This window comes from Carcharodon carcharias, chromosome 3 (genome assembly GCF_017639515.1).
Source record: "Carcharodon carcharias isolate sCarCar2 chromosome 3, sCarCar2.pri, whole genome shotgun sequence".
NCBI lineage: Eukaryota > Metazoa > Chordata > Chondrichthyes > Lamniformes > Lamnidae > Carcharodon > Carcharodon carcharias.
This window is the reverse complement of record NC_054469.1, coordinates 103,373,164-103,392,312: the sequence shown is the minus strand read 5'-3', so window position 1 is coordinate 103,392,312 and position 19,149 is coordinate 103,373,164. Positions and strand designations below refer to the sequence as shown.

Here is a 19,149-nt window from a genome sequence, read left to right as displayed (position 1 = left end):
TCGCTCTCAAACTGAACTTGAAATTCTAGCATGCTATGATCACTCTTCCCTAAAGGATCCTTTACTATGAAATCATTAATTAATCCCATCTCATTACACAAAACCAAATCCAGAATAGCCTGCTCCCTGGTTGGTTCCACAACATTTCTCCAAGAAACAATCTCTAATACACTATGAACTCTCCCTCAAGGCTACCCTTGCCAAATTGATTAGTCCAGTCTATATGCATATTAAAATCACCCATGATCATTGCTGTGCCTTTCTTACATGTTCCCAGTATTTCCTGGTTTATACTGTGCCCGACTGCTAAACTGCTGTTTGGGGACCTATAGATTATTCCCACCAGGGACTTCTTTCCCTTGCTATTTCTTATTTCTACCCAGACTGACTCTACATCTTGCTCTCCAGTGCCTATATCATTCCTCACAATGGCACTGATCTCTTCCTTTACTAACAAAACTACACCACCCCCTTTTCCTTCCTGCCTATCCTTCCGAAACACTGAGTACCCTTGGATATTCAACTCCCAAACCTGTTCTCCCTGTAACCATGTTTCGGTAATCGCCACTAAATCATACTTATTCATCTCTATTTGTGCTCTTAACTCATTAGTTTTATTCCGATTGCTACATGAATTCAGATACAAAGCCTTTAAGTTTGCCCTATTGTCAATTTTCCCCACTCTTACAATTCTTTGGTGCAATATGGCATTCACACACCCTGTCCCTTCCGTTCACTTTTTGATAGCAATCAGCCTTGTCACTAACCTGCACTCTTACCCACTCCTTAAACGTTGATTTTTTTATATATTTCCATGCAACTGAACCCTCCCCTGAATGTTACTGTTTATTGTGAGGGGAATTGAATACAAGAGTAAGGAGGTTGTGCTTCAGTTATATGGGACATTGGTGAGACCACATCTGGAGTACTGTATACAGTATTGGTCTCCTTATTTGAGGAAGGATGTAAATGCATTGGAAGCAGTTCAGGGAAGGTTTACTAGACTAATACCTGGAACGGGCAGGTTGGGTTATGAGCAAAGGTTGGATAAGCTAGGCTTGTAACCACTGGAGTTTAGAAGAGTAAGTGGCAACTTTATTAAAATACACAAGATCCTGAGAGGTCTTGACATGGTGAATGTGGAAAGAATTTTTCCTTGTGCGGGAGAATCTAGAACTATCGGTCACTGTTTTAAAAATAAGAGGTCACTCTGTCAAGATAGAGATGAGGACAATTTTTTCACTCAGGGTTATGAGTCTTTGGAATTCTCTCCCTCAAAAGACAGTGAAAGCAGAGTCTTTGAATATTTTAAGGCAGGAGTAAATAGATCCCTGATAAACAAGGGGGTGAAAGGTTACCAGAAGTAGACAGGAATTTAGAGTTGAGGTCAAAATCAGATCAGCTATGGTCTTATTGAATGGTGGAGCATGCTCATTGCGGGGAGTTGGGTCCAAGTGGCCTGCTCCTACTCTTAATTTCTATGTTTGATAGTTCTTGACATATTGGGAAAGTTTTTAATGAATTTAAACAGGCAAAAATATTTCAGGTTCTGCCCTAGATTTTTAATCCTCTGGCAGGCAAATATTTAGATACTACTAGATAAACTAGTCTGTACAATTTTTAAATGGGACAAATATCAATGCAGTTATGTTTTGCATGGTGTTGCCCCTTCATTTTTAAACATTAGCTTTAAACTTATTCCCAAGACACCAACTTGCATTTATAGAGCATGTTTAACATAATAAAATGTCCCAAGATGCTTCACAAGAAGCATTATCAAACCAAATTTTCCAAAGCACTTCATGCAGAGATAATAGAACAAATGACCAAAAGCTTGGTCAAGGAGCATCTTAAAGGAGGAAAGTGAGGTAGGGCAGTTCAGGAAGGAGTTCCAGAGCTTTAAGCTCTGGTTGCACGATTTTAAAATCAGATGCGTAAGAGAACAGAATTGGAGGAAGTTTTTAGGGCTGGACAAAGTTACAGAAATAGGGAGGAGTGGGGCCATTGATGGATTTGAGAATTTTAAAAAGGAAGCACCGCATAACAAGGAGCAAATGTAGGTCAGTGAGCATTGGGGTGTTGGGTGGATGGGACTTGGATCAAATTGGGATACAGGCAGCAGGTTTTTTGAATTCGCTTCAGTTCACGGAGGGTGGAAAATGGTTGGTCGGTACTGTTCTAGAACTGCCAAATCTAGAGGTAACAAAGCACTATACAAAGATGCATACTTATGTTTGGATTAAATACCCTTTTGTTATGCCCAGGATGGGAGGAGTGTGCAAATTATCAAGCCCCCCTACTCCACAGGCTGTACTAATAATTTAAATGTTTAATTTTCTCAACAAAGTGGCCAATTGTGTACCTATACCTCTAGTACCCAGATGGAAAGAGATTCTGACCAGGCTTCTTTCAAAAACTCAGAATGATTAATTTATTTTAAAAGGAAACTCCTTTTAACAAGTTGCAAGTACTGGTTAACACACAATTGTAATCGGGAAGTAAACCTACCTATCTATCTGTTAAAGAATTCTCCCAGTGCGTGCACACAAACAGAGTCTCTCTGCAGAGATGGGTTTTGGAGGATGAGCGTTTTAAAATAAAAAATAAGTCTGCGGGGTCTCAACGCTGTCGACCTGGAGTTCTCTCGTGTGAAGATGGGCCGGTCACGATGGATACCTGGAAGTCCTCAGCACTGGTCTCAGCTTTGCAGGTCCAAATGCAAACTAGTTACACTGAGATGAACATTCTCTGGCAGAAGGTTGATAGCCACACACAATTTTAGGCAAGGTAGAGAGAGAGAGGGAGCCAGTCAAGTTAGCTGCCTTTTCTCAGCTTATTCTCCAAGAAAACACCCTTCAAAACAAGCAGGTTCACAAATTAAATTGTTTTCCTCTCTCCCATGCCTTTTGTCTCCCAGCTTTTCATTAATTAAATTCCTTGTTAAATTCCTTCCCTTCCTTGACCTCTCTGTCTCAATTTCTGGTGATAGACTGTCCACCAATATCCATTACAGGCCTACCGACTCCCACAGCAACCTCGACTACAGCTCCTCACACCCCGCTTCCTGTAAGGATTCCATCCCATTCTCTCAGTTCCTTTGCCTCGGTCGCATCTGTTCTGAAGATGCTACTTTCAGAAACAGTTTCTCTGACATGTCCTCCTTCTTCCTTAACCGAGGTCTTCCACCCACGGTGGTTGACAGGGCCCTCAACCGTTTCCGGCCCATCTCTCGCGCATCCACCCTCACACTTTCTCCTCCCTCCCAGAAATATGATACGGTCCCCTTTATCCTCACTTATCACCCCACCAGCCTCCGCATTCAAAGGATCATTCTCCGCCATTTCTGCCAACTCTAGCATGATGCCACCACCAAACACATCTTCCCTTCACCCCCACCTCCCCCCGGCGGCATTCCATAGGGATTGTTCCCTCCATGATACCCTGGTCCACTCCTCCATCACCCCCTACTCCTCAATCCCCTCTCACGGCACCTTCCCATGCAACCATGGAAGATGCAACACCTGCCCCTTCAGTTCCCCTCTCCTCATCGTCCAAGGGCCCAAACACTCATTTCAAGTGAAGCAGCCTTTTACTTGCATTTCCCTCAACTTAGTCTACTGCATTCGTTGCTCCCATTGCGGTTTCCTCTACATTGGAGAGACCAAATGCAGACTGGGTGACTCGGTCTGTCCGCAAGCATTACCCAGACCTCCCCGTCGCTTGCCATTTCAACACTCCACCTTGCTCTCATGTCTGTCCTTGGCTTGCTGCAATGTTCCAGTGAAGCTCAATGCAAACTGGAGAAACAGAACCTCATTTTCCAGCCAGGAACATTATAGCCTTCCGGGCTGAATATTGAGTTCAACAATTTTAGATCATGAACTCTCTTCCCCATCCCCACTCCCTTTCCATTTCTTCCCCCCCTTTTTGTTTTTTCCAATAATTTATATAGATTTTTCTTTTCCCAACTATTTCCATTATTTTTAAATGTATTTCCACCCATTGTTTTATCTCTACCTTTTAGCCTTTTTAGTATTCCTTCACCCCGCTCCACCCCCACTAGATCTATCTGTACCTTGTTTGTCCTGCTTTCTACCCTTAATTAGCACATTCCTTTAGATAATATCACCACCTCCAACACCTCTTTTTCCTTTTGTCTGTGACATCTTTTGGTTATTTCCACCTATCACTGGCCCTTTACCTAGCTCTTCTTGTCCCCAACACCCCCCCCCCCCCCCCCCCCCCCCCCCCCACACACCAGCTTATATTTCACCCCTTTCCTATTTTTTTACTTAGTTCTATTGAAGGGTCATGAGGACTTGAAAAATCAACTCTGCTCTTCTCCACCGATGCTGCCAGACCTGAGTTTTTCCAGGTATTTCTGTTTTTGTTTTCATTAATTAAAGTACTTTACAGTTCAACACAAACAACTTCTCAAGTACCATGTAGGTCAGGTGATTTCTTGGAAGAGGCCTGCTTGTTTCCAGCTCCAAAGTGAGTTTATGACTTTTTTTAAATCCCAGATTAGCATCCAAGTGTCCAGATCATGCCAAATCCTTCCATTTTGTAAAAGAAAACTCCAGTCCTGAGAGATATGATTCTAACACTTCAAATAAGTGAGAATAAATGGAGAATTGATATCCCCCAAAAAAACCTATTTGCTGCTATTTTTTCTACTTATGATGAAATAATGAAGTGACATTTCATTGTTTCCTCAGATTTGAAAAAATGAATATTGCTGGCATGAAATCCCAGTTTGAAGAGATTCCAAGAAATGTTCCCTGTAGCAAGTACTGGTGCGACGTAAGTGTTTTCAATGGATTAAGTTTACAGTAGTAACTTGTGTTTATTTTATGGTGCCTTTTAACATTAAAAGAATACAAGGTTTTAGCACATACCTGCAAGCAAAATACATATGCTGAACCAAAGGAAGCAATATCTGGAGGGGTAACCAAGAAATTGGACAAAGGAATGGATTTTTGGAGTTTATTAACATGAGGCAGGTGGAGAGCCATATGAGTTGGGAAAGAAATCTGAATGTAGGGATGATTTAGTACACCTAAAGGCATGGCTGTTGAGAGTGAGGCAATAGGATATGAAGATGCACACCAAGCTGGAGTTGGGAATAGAGAAGGAAGTGTGTGCATGTTTCTGTTTGTGTGTGTCTGTCATGTGGTAAAGAAGCTTGTGACTTGCAGGCACAATTTGCCATATGGGACAATGATAGAGTAACAATGATAGACATGGCTCAAAGAAGGACGGGATTGGAAACCTGTTATTCCTGTTTAAGGTTTTCGGAAAAGATGGGTAAACATAAAAGGGGGGGGAGTGGTAATAATGATCAAAGAGATCATTATAACACTGGAAATAGATGATATAGTTGAAAGCGTCAATAATGGAATCAATGGTTAGAAGTAAGGAACAATGAAGGAGCAATTTGGAAACCAAATAATAGAGTAGAACTTGAGTATTGCTGAAAATGAGACATGTCTAAGCTTTTTGCCTTGCACTCATCAAGATACTCAGAAGAAAACCAATATGAGGGGTAAAACAACAATTTATACTGTATGTGAAGAGAGTGCTAATTGGTTGCCAAGTGGCATTGCCATAGAGAATGCACCACTGATGGTGACTGACAGCTGCCAATCATTGTTTGAAATTTAAACCAGGCAGCTTGACCCTGATTGGTCAAGGCATTGCCCTGAGGAATGAGTCAGCGAATGGCTGATGTTTGTAGACAGCATGTATATACGTTGCTCCTATTTCAGCTAAACAAAATAAGTGACAGCCATTCGCTGACTCATTGGAATCAGGGTCAGCTGCCTGGTTTAAATTTTCAAACAATGCTTGGCAGTTAACTGTTAGTTACCATCAGAAGTGCATTCTCCATGGCAAATGCCACTTGCCAACCAATCAGCAGTCTCTTCACATATGGTATAAATTGTTGTTTTTCTCTTATATTGGTATGCTTGCGAGTGTCCTGATGAGTGTAAGACAGAAGGCTTAGACATGTCTCTTTTTCATCAATACTCAAGTTCTGTACTACAAGTGACTGCAAGAGTGGAACTTAGAGCGAGATGCAAGAACTGAGAGAGATGTGGTAATGGTGTACTTCACTTATCCTAATATAGACTGCGTTAATAAAGTGTAAAAGGATGAGGAGGGGAAGGAATTCTTTTGGTTTGTTTCTAATTTGCAGTCCAATGATGAATGAGGTGGTTTGGCTCTAACTTGGAAATCAGTGAGACAAATGGGACACAGGAGCATTTGGGCAACAGTAATCACAATATCATCAGGTTTAAAATAGCTATGGGAAAGAACAAGAAACTGTCAAGTGTAAAGATACTTAACTGGAAGAAGGCTAATTTTAGAGAATTAAGAGGGGATCTTGCCCAGGTAGATTGAACTAATAAAATTGTCACAACAACAACAATTTACTAATAGAAGGCATTCAAAGAGGAGCTTTTCCCATTACTTCCTCAATATTCTATGATCCTCTTTTGCTGTATCCTTTTAGCAGATATATTGGCAGCCTTCATTTTTGTGCACTGTTCCTTATTTGAGTTGAGTCATCAATGCCCTTAACTTGTGGAAATTTTTTTTAACATTTTGCCTGACTTTGGGTACAGTCAGCCACCTTGGCCTTTTCCCAACCACACTTCCTTTGATTCTAGGTACATATGTCTTCCGCAGTGTTTACCTTGTTCTTAGAAACTCTCTATTTATATTCTACATCAATCTCATCACCACCCAGTAGGATAAGTCAATTAACCCATTCTAATTCATCTGCCATTATAGCAAATTTGCCCTTCTGAAAACTATTAAAGAGTTTTAGATTTCCAGTATGCTTAATTCTACTCTCCAATCGCAACCGTATAATGTTATGGTCACTGTTGCCCAGATTTTCCCTTGCATCAGCAGGTGCAGAAACACTGATCTATCCTGGACTATCAAATCTGGCTATGACAATTGCATTTCTACATTTTGCTATGCTGTTCTTTGCAGTCATTTGACCTATGGTGCTGTGGATTTGCTCTAGACTGCATTTCCTGACCACCAAGGGTTTGGATACACAAATTAATTGGAAGGTGGCCTGGAGATTGTAAGAATCCTAGAGTTTGTAGATGAAGAAGACACAAATGAGGATTTTAGTTGGGCAAGCAACAGCTTCATTTTCAGTTGTCTGAGAGAGCTCAGGCTGACAATGTTATGGAAGTAGAAGTCAGCAAAAACTCAGCTTGGGGTCAGAAAGGATGTTGGAAGTTGCAGGTGGTCTAGTTCAGCCAGAGACAGCAGTCATGGAAGGGCATTGAATTTAGTGGCATTAGTTATGAAATTAAAATTAAAGGGATGATTATGAAAGTGAAGTAGTTGAGGGATGATGAAACTTAAATGGACTAGGTATGTAGGCATGAAATATAGAGCAGTTGAATGAGTTTTGCTTTTGTGGAGAATAAAATAAGTTACAAAAGTAAGATTTCAAAAGGTATTGTCTTTATCAGAAGGTGCAAGAAGAAATGTTGCCTGTTATTTGTCGTCATAGTCACAAATGCTACAATATGTTTAAACCTTACTCGTAAACTGTGACTTGAGCAGTGCAAATAAACAGAATAACCCATGAGGGTGGTGGAATTGGAGATGATGAAAGATTTCAAAAGGAAATTGGTTGGGTACTTGAGGGAAGTAAACTTGCAGGACTACAGGGCTAGACCAAGAGAAGGGACCAGATTGGATTGCTCTGTAGAATAATCTTGGTGAGCTTAATGGCCTCTCTGCAACAATGACTCTCTAACTGCAGCTGACCCCTTGCATTACCATCATATTGTATGCATGGTGGGTGCGCAGATACTTTGCTTTAACTGTTCAAATGTGATAAGTTATAAGATTAACCCTCTTCTTTTACATTTTATGTCTAGATCTGCAAAGTAGCTTGTGTATCTGCTCTGAATCTTCAGGAACACATAAGGGGGTATCAGCACAGAAAGGTAAGATTGGTTACAATGATCAAGCTCCATGTGCTCAAAAGTATGTTTGTGACTCATTGTAAATTTAATTTTAAACTGTAGATTTATGTAAATTTAATTTTAAACTGTAGATTGAGCTAAAAGAAAAAGTTGGTTGTATTGTGCATGAGGTCACAATTGTGCAATCTTAACTGCACATCCCTGTCAAACTACAGGAAACTACAATGGCATTAAAGTTTAAAATGGATGTTTATGTTATAAAATAATGTTAGGGTCAAAGTTAATAATGGATTTTGATATTGAACATTTCTCTGGCTGAATAATTATAACATGACAGGCAGAGTAACCTCAGAGTAACATGCAGTATTCATTCGAAATTGCTATACAGCTTTTGATTGGTTACAGACTGTCCTACAGTAACAGTTCTATATTGCTCAATTAGAAAATGATAAATATGCTTTCAACATGTTGCAGTTCTGCATTGCCTATCAGTGAGGGGAATGTGAACACTTGGACTCCAAATATATGTATATGTACACTGTGATTTTGCACTCCAAGGACTTTGATGCCTTGTTGGCCTAAATCATTAATGAATGCACAAACCATATTTCCCCTCATGACTTCTGCCGCTTCCCCATTGTATAATATGCACACATATTTGCAAAGCAGTTATCATTTCCAATTATTATACTGAATCATTTATAATAACTTGCAGGGAAGACCTGGATTCCAATTGATTTTAGAAGAATTGAGGAGGTGGGCAGAGGCAAGGCTGATGCATGGATCTTGGGTGGCTTTTGAGGGCGGGGATTGAAAAGTAGCTAGGGGAAATGTTCTAGAATGGTAGGTTGAGATGGCTAAAAGCTCTACCATTAATTTGAAGGTGGTCAGAGTAGGAAAGAATGGAAGACCTGAGTTGGGGCGGGGGTAGAGGGTATTGCAGGGGTATAGCAATGCCAAGGGAAAAGTTGCAAACGACAGAAGAGATATTAAATTTAATGCTTTATGAGGGGAGCCAATGGAAATGGGTAAGGACAGAGATGATGTGCGAGGGACACATGGTGCTGGAGATGAAACAGCTAATAGAGTTTTATACAAGTAATTTGGACATGAAGTATATAAAAATCTGACCATACTGCAGTGGTCATGAAATAGTGGTTGTGGAAATCTAGAGCTGGGAGTTATCAGCATAAATGTGGAAGCTGACTCTCAAGTCTATGGCTACTGTATTCAAGAGTGTCATTGAAGAAGAACAGGAAGAGGCTAAGGATACAAATTTGGGGCAACCAAGTTTGTTGGTGGTACCAAGGGTGGCACAATAAATAATGTAGATTGCAAAGGATATTGATCAAATGAGTGGGAAATGGCAGATGGTGTTCAATGTGGTGGGAAGTGAGGTCATCCACTTTGTAACTAAGCTCTATAGCTCAGAGTTTGTTCAAAATGGTGAGAAGCCAGGAGCTGTGGCGGAACAGAGACTTAGGGAGCTAAATAGAGAAATGAGGTCAGGTACAAAAAAAAAATTAGAATGCCAAGTAAATGTTGGCCTTTATCTGAAGGAAACTGGACTATGGAGGTGTGGAAATTTAGTTATATGAACGTTTGTAATTCTTACTCGGGAGATGGGCATCGCAGGCTTAGCCAGCATTTGTTGCTCATCCCTAATTGCTCTTGAGAAGGTGGTGGTGAGCCACCTTGAACTGCTGCAGACCCTGTGGTGTAGGTGTACCTACAGTACTGTTAGAAAGGGAGTTCCAGGGTTTTGACCCAGTGACATTGAAGGAAAGGCGATGTAGTTCCAAGTCAGGATGGTGTATGGCTTGGTGGGGGGCTTGCAGATGGTGGTGTTCCCATGCATCTGCCCATGTCCTTCTAAGTGGTAGGGGTCACGGATTTGGAAGGTGCTGTTGAAGGAATGTTGGTGAGTTGCTGCATTTGGCATATCGTATAAACTCTTACCACTGTGTGTCAGTGGTGGAGGGAGTGGATGTCGAAGGTAGTGGATGGGGTGCTAATCAAGCAGGCTGCTTTATCCCAAACAGTGTTGAATTGCTTGGGTGTTGTTGGAGCTGACCTGCTGTTGTGGCCACGGTATTTATATCGCTGTTCCATCTGGTCAGTGGTAATCCCCAAGATGTTGATAGTGGGTGATTCAGTAATGGTAGTGCCTTGGAGTGTCCAGGCCGATCTGGAGCACTTGACCTCAGGAAGGTGTAGTTTTCCTTTCAGGGGATGCAACTCAGATTCACGAGAATGATGCAGGTGCTAAAATGGTTAAATTACGAGGTTGCATAGACAAGATATTTGTTTCCTGGAATATAGAAGATTAAGGGTCATCTAATTGAAGTGTTCAAGGTGGTTAAAGGAGTTGATAGGGTAAAGAGCGCAAAAAGCTATTTCCACTGGTGGAGTGTCCAGAACGAGAAGCACAGCTTTATGAAATTTAGAGCTTGACTGTTTACGGGTGATGTTGGAAGCACGTCACAAAAAAAGGTAATGGAAATCTAGAATGCTTTCACTCAGAAAAAAAAAACAGGCTAGACGGATGGAAAATATCAGGACTGAGATGAACAGACTTTTGTTGGAGAAAAGGTTACAAAATTCAAATGGGTAGATGAAGGTAAGTTACAGATTAGCCATGATCTAATAAAATAGTGGAACAGAATCAAGACTAAATGGCCTACTCCTGTTCCAAGAGGGCAGTGAAACAAAATTGGGTAGTTGGCATTATTGAACAAGGCAAGTAGGAATAATGTTCCATTGTTACAATGACAATGTCCATGATTTTGACAAGCGCACACTCAGTGCTGGGAATGTATGGAAACCAGATTGAAAGGATTTAAATGAGAAGTGGTGGGAGGATAAGTGTGGGATTTGGTGACTTTGACATTTAAGAACTTTCAAGAGGTCAGAGGGTGAGTGATTATTGGCAAAGATGAAAATATCAAAGTAGGTTTCTTTCAGAGATGTGTGAAGGCAATTTTGAATGGTAGGGAAATTGTGTTGCTCGTGGTTTACATTGGAGTGAAGGAGTGGGAGAAGAGAATTGGGGGAGGTGGAGTGAGGTTTTTTGGCAATTAATAGTATGAGATAGTCCAAGCAGATGTGGAGTGAATGATCAAGTCTGTGATGTGGCACGGGCATTCAAGTTCATGAGGTCATCAAAATTGGAGTCATGGGTGCTCTTACCAGGTTGATGGATGTGGCAGTGAAGGATGATAAGCTTAGAGTAGGAAAGAGGGTGAATTTCTCCTGGGACTGAAGGGCATTGGGTATTGTGCGTGGGAAATGAGCAAGTAGTGAGAACAGTCTTGCACCACCTTCCTCCTGCAAACTTCTCCAGCCCCAACTCTTGGTTAACCTCTGGTCTTCTGACTGAGGCCTGTTGTGCACTTGCCTGTCTTTCTCCCTACCACCGTCACTTGCATTTAAGTGAATTATGATGCAAATGTTTGTTTTCTTTGCAAAGAAAGGAAACTTACAATTATTTTTCTCTTTCTTGCTCCTGGATCATTCTTGGCATGTAACATGAAAGGTTGAACAAATTTTAAAAGAAACTTTGGGTGAGTATATTTCAGCTCTTGGAGCATTAGATGTAGTCAGTGTAATTATATTGTCAATGCAACAAAGTTAAGCAGCGTGTAGTCTCTGATTCAGCACTTTAGACTTAATGGTTAGATAAACATATCTTTAGCATCAACAGTAGAGTATTACATTTAACAGTGCGTTTTAAAGCATGTTGGCTATCAGGTCCCTGTCCTTCACTTGTTTTTAAAAAAAAGTAAATTCTGAGATTCTGGCAATAATGTTGAATCATGTGTTTCCCTTTTTGGTACACAAATTAATTGTAAATAATCTACTTAAATTTAATGTAAACTCGTAACAAGTTATGGTTTCCCTGATGTATTTCTGAAATGCAAAATTGTGATGAGTTTTTGATATGCAGGTAATAAAGTGGGCACCCCTACACCTACAGCTCCTGCAATGAATAGTGGTTGTGATACAAGAACCTTTGATGATTACCTTTTGTCTTGGAATGCTGATGAACCCTTAATTGGTATGTATTTTTCCCACAAGCTTTGTGGAATAAATGCTGAGGAGAAGTTATGACTGTACTGCAATTAAAAATAGCTAAGTATATGGTTAAGAATATTTCCCTACATTACAGCAGTGACTTCATTTCAACAGTACTTCACCGACTGAAGCACTTTGGGATATTCAGAATTTCTGAAAGATGCTGTGCAAACGCAAGTGTTTTTTTTTTCATCCTTTGGAATTCGTCCATACCCAGCTAGTAGTCAAAATCTTCAATTGAAGGTGTAGGAAGAAAATTAATGCATAATCTAGTTTACATTTTTTTTTGTTTTAACTCCTAAGAAATATTCTATTTTTTAACTAAAAAAGAGTATTCTGGGTTGGGTGGAAGGAATCTCAATGTCACAATGTTTAACACACTTGCTCATTTAAAGCCATGGAGTCATTATAGCTCAGAAGGAGACCATTGAGTCCATGTCAGTCCTCTCTCGAGCAAGCCAGTTTGCCCCATTCTCCCACTTTATCCCTGTAGTCCTAGTTTATTTCCCTCAAGTGCCCATCCAATTCCCTTTTGAACTTATTGATCATTTTCATCTCCGTTTCCACCTTCCATATATGCGGCAAGTTCCAGGTCATTACCATTCGCTGTGTAAAAATGTTCTTCCTCACATCCCCCTTGTACCTCTTGCTGAAAACTTTATATCTCTGGTATCCTAGTTCTTAAAGCATCACCTAATGGGAACAGCTTTTATTTGTCTGCTTAACTAAACTGGCTTTATATTGTACACCTCTATCAAATCTCCATTCAATGTCCTTTGCTCCAAGAAGAGCAACCCCAACTTCTCCAGCCAAACTTCCCTCATTTCTGGACCAACTCTGGTAAATCTCTGCACCCTCAGGAACCCTCACGTGTTTCCTAAAGTGTGGTGACCAGATCGGAATGCAATACTCTATTTGTGGCTTAACCAGAGCTTTAACTAGGTGCAGTCGAACTTCCCTGTTTTTGTACTTGGTACTTATATTTAGAACTGTTATTTAACGTGTATCAAACCTCCCTATCCCGTCTGTCAAAATGCATCAGCTCACACTTCTCTGTATTACATTCACCTGCCACTTGTCTGCCCATTCTGCTAGCCTATCTGTCCTGTTGCAGTTGATCTGGTATCATCCCCATTGTTTGCCACACCTCCAAGTTTGGTATCATTGGCAATTTTGTCTTATAGGTACTAGGAATGCTCTTGCACTCCTTGAATAAGGCTGTTACATCTGCCATTCTCCAGTCTTCTAGCATCCCCCCCTGTATCCAGGGAAGATGGAAAGATTAGAGTGAGACTTACAGCTACCTCCAGCCCACTTCCCTTAGCAACCTACAGTGAAGCCTTACTGACCAGCCGACTTATCCATTCTAAGCATGTCCTGCCTTTCAAGAGCATCCCCATTTATGAATTTTCACCTCAGCCATTACCTCTGCCATCCTCTTGTACCAATATTTTGTCAGCATCCTTTTTCTTAGTAAACACTGCAAACTTCTCATTAAGTATTCTGGCCTTGTTTTGTACCTTGAAGCATAAATCATCTTCGGTACTATTCGGACCCACTCCGCCTCTAACTGGCCATTCTAGTCTCTTATTCTCTCTTTGCCAGCCTCATTTTCCTCTTCACTTCCCCTCTCAACTTATTGTATTTGACTTGGTTCTCGCTTGAAGAATTCACCTTGTATAATTCACCTTTTTAAAAATCATATTCTATTTCTCCTTGGTTACCCAAGGAGCCCTGGGTTTGGTTCCCTTACTTGTCCCCCTCAGAATTTATGTAACCTGGATCAGAAACGTCTCTTCCTTTAATATCACCCAATGTTCTGTAATAGTTTTTCCTCTCCAGCTCTGGTTCCACTTTAAATAAAAACAAAATGCTAGAAACACTCAGGTTAGACTGCATTAATGAAGAGAAACAGATTAATATTTCAGGTTGATGACCCTTCCTCACACTCTGGCAAGATGGCCACTCATTCCAATCCAGTTAGATCATTTCTTGCTGTTCTCTGTTACGAATCTAAAGCATACAATACAAAATCGTTGTTTTCTAGCATTGGCCCGATTAAATTCTCCCAATAGCAGCATATCTGCGGATTGGCTCCTTTATTTCTCTCCCACTTTTTGAAGACCTTGTAGACTCTTCTTGCTTCTCAACTTCAACCAAATGGATTCTATTTTTGCTCCATCAAAGAATTTTTTGAAGGAATGCAATGTTTTTTGTAATCAGTACTGCCTCTCCACCTCCCATTTTTCCCTTCCCTATCATTTATGAACACTTTGCATGCATAAATATTAAGCTAACAGCTTTTACTATGTTTAAGCCACGTTTCTGTTATTGTCACTACATAATGATCCTTTTTTGTAAAGTGAAAGGTTCTTAATGACACAGTTTTTTCTTTCTGGTGTGCTTGAGCTAACATAAGATGTTTGCAACCTCAACCGCCATTGCATAGTGATGTACTACATGTGCATCATCCTGTGTGGGTATCATGGACCTGTGCTGGTGTTTTCTTCCCCGCTAATTTCCTTCAGGCCGCATACCTCCTACATTCACACTGATGAAGTTGGTTGTTCATACTCCTAAAGGCACTAACAGAAGAATGACACAGGTAGAAGATACATTGTTGAGTACGGAGGAAGAATTGATTGGTGAATTTTTTTCCTTTGGTTGTTTTAGGAAGATTCTCTCATACCTTGCTCAAGCTCGATTTATCTGAAGTGTATCACAGTTAACCCTAACATGAAATCATGTGTGTTAATTTCCTGCAGCAGTTGTACCATAATGAATGAGTACTGTGGTGATATGTCTTCATTTTGATGAAATTATGTTTTATATCAGTGAATGCCATATGAAATGTTGTTACTTTGATGTGTCTGCGCAGGGCTCAATTATGTGATTGAATACCAGCGAGATGGGGGAAGAGACCCAATGTACGAATGCACATTATGTGACTTCACAGGTTATCTGCGCATATTTGTTTCGCACCTTGGTGGTATCAAGCACAGAATGAATTACATGGTGAGTATATACATAAACTGGAGTGGCTTGTATGTGCTTGTAAAATGGAGGAAAGGTTGATGAGATATGAAACGAGCCAAAATATAAATGAAACAGAAAAGGAGCGTTCAAGGCAAGCTTCACCAATGAAGGCTATAAATAACCAGGGAATAAACAGTTATAGACTCGTCGTGTAAAAAGATGGTTAAAAATGAAGTGAGACAATCTTCTGATTTGGTCTGACATGAGGCTGTGACTGCAAGTGAGGCAGGTATGGGGATTGATAAGGTAGCATGGGGGGGGGCCTCAGCCCTTACAACTATCCAACAGGTTCAAGGTTCTTGGAGCTTGAGTGAAGATCAATGAGTGAACTGACCATGGCACCAAGTGGTGAGGAGTAAATAGAAATGTAGTGCTAAGTCAAGGCAGTACAGTCAGGGGGATAGGCACAGGTCTCTGCAGCTGAGATTAGTCCAGAAGGCTGCTTGGTGTCAGGGTTTGGAACATCTGCTCCAGGCTGGAGAGCAACTTGCAGTGGGAGGGGGTTACCAATGACATGGATAGGACTAGGCCACAGGTTCTGCTTGGGGATTATGAGCAGCTGGGGCATGCATTTAAAAAGGAGAACCACAAAGATGATAATCTCTGGATTACTATCTGATTCAAGAGAGAATTGGCAAAGGGTAAATAATATTAGAGTTGAATGCATGACTCAAAAGATTGGCATGGGTGATTGGCCTGGGACACTGGCGCCAGGAGTAAAAGGAGCCTTGGTGGTTGGGAGGTGAGTTACTCACCACGGCCTCTGACCTGCTCTTGTAACCACAGTGTTAAGGGCTTGGGTGGAGTGGATTTCTTGAAATGGGTACAGGAGAACTTTTTAGGTCAATATGTAGCGGGTCCAATAAGGGACGGCGCAGTGCTGGACCTAATTGTGCAGAATGAAGCTGGACAGGTGGCTGAGGTGGTGGTGGGCGAGTATTTTAGCGATAGCGACCACAACGTGGTACAGTTTAAGTTTGTTATGGACAAAGACATCAAGTTGCAAAAAAATGTTTTGGATTGGGGGAAAGTGGATTTTAGTAAAATAAGGCAGGATCTGGCCAAGTTAGACTGGGAACAGTTACTTGTGGGGAAATCTACAGAGGAACAGTGGGGGGTGTTCAAAAAGGAAATCGGGAGGGTACAGGATCAACATGTTCCCTCTAGGGTGATAGGAAGGAGTAACAAGCCCAGAGAACCATGGATGACCAGAAGTGTTCAGGTTACGATGAGAAGGAAAAGAGAGGCTTTTAGCAGGTACAAGGAAGCAAATCAGCAGAGGCATTAGTGGAGTACAGACAGTGCAGGGTGGAATTTAAGAAAGCAATTAGGAGGGCAAGGAGGGGATATGAGAAAGCCCTGGCTGGTAAAAGTAGGGAAAATCCCAAGATATTCTGTAAGTATGTCAGTGGGAGGAGGATAACCAGGGAAAGAGTAGGGACCAAGGGGGCAATCTATGGGTGGAGCTAGAGGACATCGCTAGAGTGTTGAATGAATACCTCACATCCGTTTTCACCCAAGAGAATGAGGATGAAGGTATCAAACTCGGGGAGAGAGACTGTGAGGTTCTTGAGCAAGTTGATAGAGGGAGTGACAAGGTATTGGAGGTGTTGGCAGGCTTAAAAGTGGACAAATCTCCAGGTCCAGGTGAGTTGCCTCCCAGACTGCTGAGGGAGGCATGGGAGGAGATCGCAAGGACTCTGACCCAAATTTTTAATTCCTCTATTGCCATGGGGGAGGTGCCAGAGGACTGGAGAACAGCTAATGTGGTTCGGTTATTTAAGAAGGGTTGTAGAAATAAGCCAGGGAACTACAGGTCAGTGAGTCTCACGTCAGTAGTAGAGAAACTATTGGAGAAAGTTCTGAAGAATTGTATCTATCTCCACTTAGGGGAGGCAAGGTTTTATCAGGGATAGTCAACATGGCTTTGTCAAAGGGAGGTCATGTCTAACAAATTTGATTGAATTTTTTGAGGAAGTGACCAGGTGTGTAGATGAGGGTAGTGCAGTTGAAATAGTTTATATGGATTTCAGCAAAGCCTTTGACAAGGTCCCACATGGGATACTTACAAAGAAGGCAAATGCACATGGGATACAGGTTAATTTGATATGGTGGATTCAAAATTGGCTCAGTTATAGGAGACAGAGGTTGATGACAGAAGGATGCTTTAGTGACTGGAAGCCAGTGTCCAGTGTCATACCACAGGGATCTGTGCTGGGTCCCTTATTATTTGTCATTTATATAAACGACATAGATGACCATGTTGGGGGTGGGATTAGTAAGTTTCCGGATGACACAAAGATTGGTCGGGTGGTTAACAGTGAGGTTGAGTGTCTTGGGCTATAGGAAGATATAGATGGGATGGCCAAATGGGCAGATAAGTGGCAGATGGAATTTAACCCTGAAAAGTGAGAGGTGATACACTTTGGAAGGAGTAATTTAACAAGGAAGTATTCAATGAATGGCATGGCACTAGGAAGTTCTGAGGAACAAAGAGACCTTGGCGTGTGTGTCCATAGATCTCTGAAGGCAGAGGGGCATGTTAGTGGGGTGGTGAAAAGGGCATTTGGGACATTTGCCTTTATCAATTGAGGCATAGGTTACAAAAGTAGGGAGGTCATGTTGGAGTGGCATAGAACCTTAGTGAGGCCACAGCTGGAGTAGTGTGTGCAGTTCTGGTTGCCACATTATAGGAAGGATGTGATTGCATTGGAGGGGTGCAGAGGACATTCACCAGGATGTTACTTGGGATGAAACATTTAAGTTATGAAGAGAGGTTGGATAGACTTGGGTTGTTTTCATTGGAGCAGAGAAGACTGAGGGGTGACCTGATCGAGGTGTACAAGATTATGAGGGGCATGGATAGGGAGCAGCTGTTCCCCTTAGTTGAAGGGTCAGTCACAAGGGGGCATAAGTTCAAGGTAAGGGGCAGGAGGTTTAGGGGGGATGTGAGGAAAAACTTTTTTACCCAGAGGGTGGTGATGGTCTGGAATGCACTGCCTGGGAGGGTGGTGGAGGCAGGTTGTCTCACATCCTTTAAAAAGTACCTGGTTGAGTACTTGGCACATCATAACATTCAAGGCTATGGGCCAAGTGCTGGTAAATGGGATTAGTTAGGTAGGCCAGGTGTTTCTCACGTGTCAGTGCAGACTCGATGGGCTGAAGGGCCTCTTCTGCACTGAGATTCTGTGACAGCTCAGCCAAGCAGAATACCTGTCCTGTGGCATGTGGGGAGCCATGGACACTTCTCCTGACCTCGGCGAGCCCATGTGCAAAGTGTCACTGGCTGCACAAACTTGAGTTTCGCGTTTCAGAGCTGAAGCAGTGGCTGTAGTTGCTGTGGTGCATCTGTTAGGCAGAGAACTATGTGGATAGCATGTCCAGAGTGGCGGTCACACCGCAAGTTAAGAGCAAGTAAGCAGACGGGCTGCCTGGCTGCCACCCATTCCCTAAAAGAAACAGGCAGATTGTGCAGGAGTCCCCAGAGGGCCCGCTCACTAACCACTTTTCCACTCTGAATATCGGTGAGGGCGATGGACCCTTGGAGGAGTGGAATAAGAGCCAAGCCCATTGTACCACGGGTGGCCCAGCTGTGCTGGAGGGGAGGAAGAAAGGCAGTAGTGATAGTGGATTCTTTAGTTAGGGGAACAGCCAGGCGTTCCTGCAGCCATCAGCGTGACTCCAGGACGGTTTGATGCCTCCCTGGTGCTCGGGTCAAGGATGTCACAGAACAGCTGCAGAATGTTCTTGTGGGGGAGGACAAACAGCCAAAAGTCATGGTCTACGTTGTTACTAACGACATTGGTAAGAAGGGGGATGTGGTCCTGCAATTGGAACATAGGGAGCTAGGTAGAAAATTAGTAAACAGGACCTCTAAAGCAGTGAACTCAGGACTCCTCCCAGTGCCACATGCGAGTAAGCACAAGAATAGGGAGATTGAGCAGTTCAATATGTGACTGGAGAAATGGAGTACGAGGGAGGGCCTTAGATTTTTGAGGCATTGAGACGGGTTCTGCGGCAGATGAGAACTGTACAAGAAAGACGGTTTACACCTTAAAAGGACTGGGTCTAATGT

At 42.0% G+C, this 19,149-nt stretch overlaps 1 protein-coding gene across 9 annotated transcripts in view; it reads left to right on the top strand.

Annotated features, from left to right (window-relative positions):
• Nucleotides 1-19,149, top strand: part of LOC121276532 — an 82,002-nt gene that overhangs the window by 11,090 nt on the left and 51,763 nt on the right. For 5 of the 9 annotated variants that reach the window (XM_041185060.1, XM_041185056.1, XM_041185063.1 and 2 more), the window contains exons 2-6: nucleotides 4,719-4,803; nucleotides 7,917-7,985; nucleotides 11,500-11,527; nucleotides 11,911-12,021; nucleotides 14,917-15,053. In XM_041185060.1, the coding sequence (XP_041040994.1) occupies nucleotides 4,729-4,803; nucleotides 7,917-7,985; nucleotides 11,500-11,527; nucleotides 11,911-12,021; nucleotides 14,917-15,053 (420 nt within the window). In that variant the 5' untranslated portion in view covers nucleotides 4,719-4,728. Of the gene's footprint in view, nucleotides 1-2,180; nucleotides 2,200-4,718; nucleotides 4,804-7,916; nucleotides 7,986-11,499; nucleotides 11,528-11,910; nucleotides 12,022-14,916; nucleotides 15,054-19,149 lie in introns of those variants that run through there. The other 4 variants (XM_041185058.1, XM_041185059.1, XM_041185062.1 and 1 more) reach the window with 4 other exon arrangements.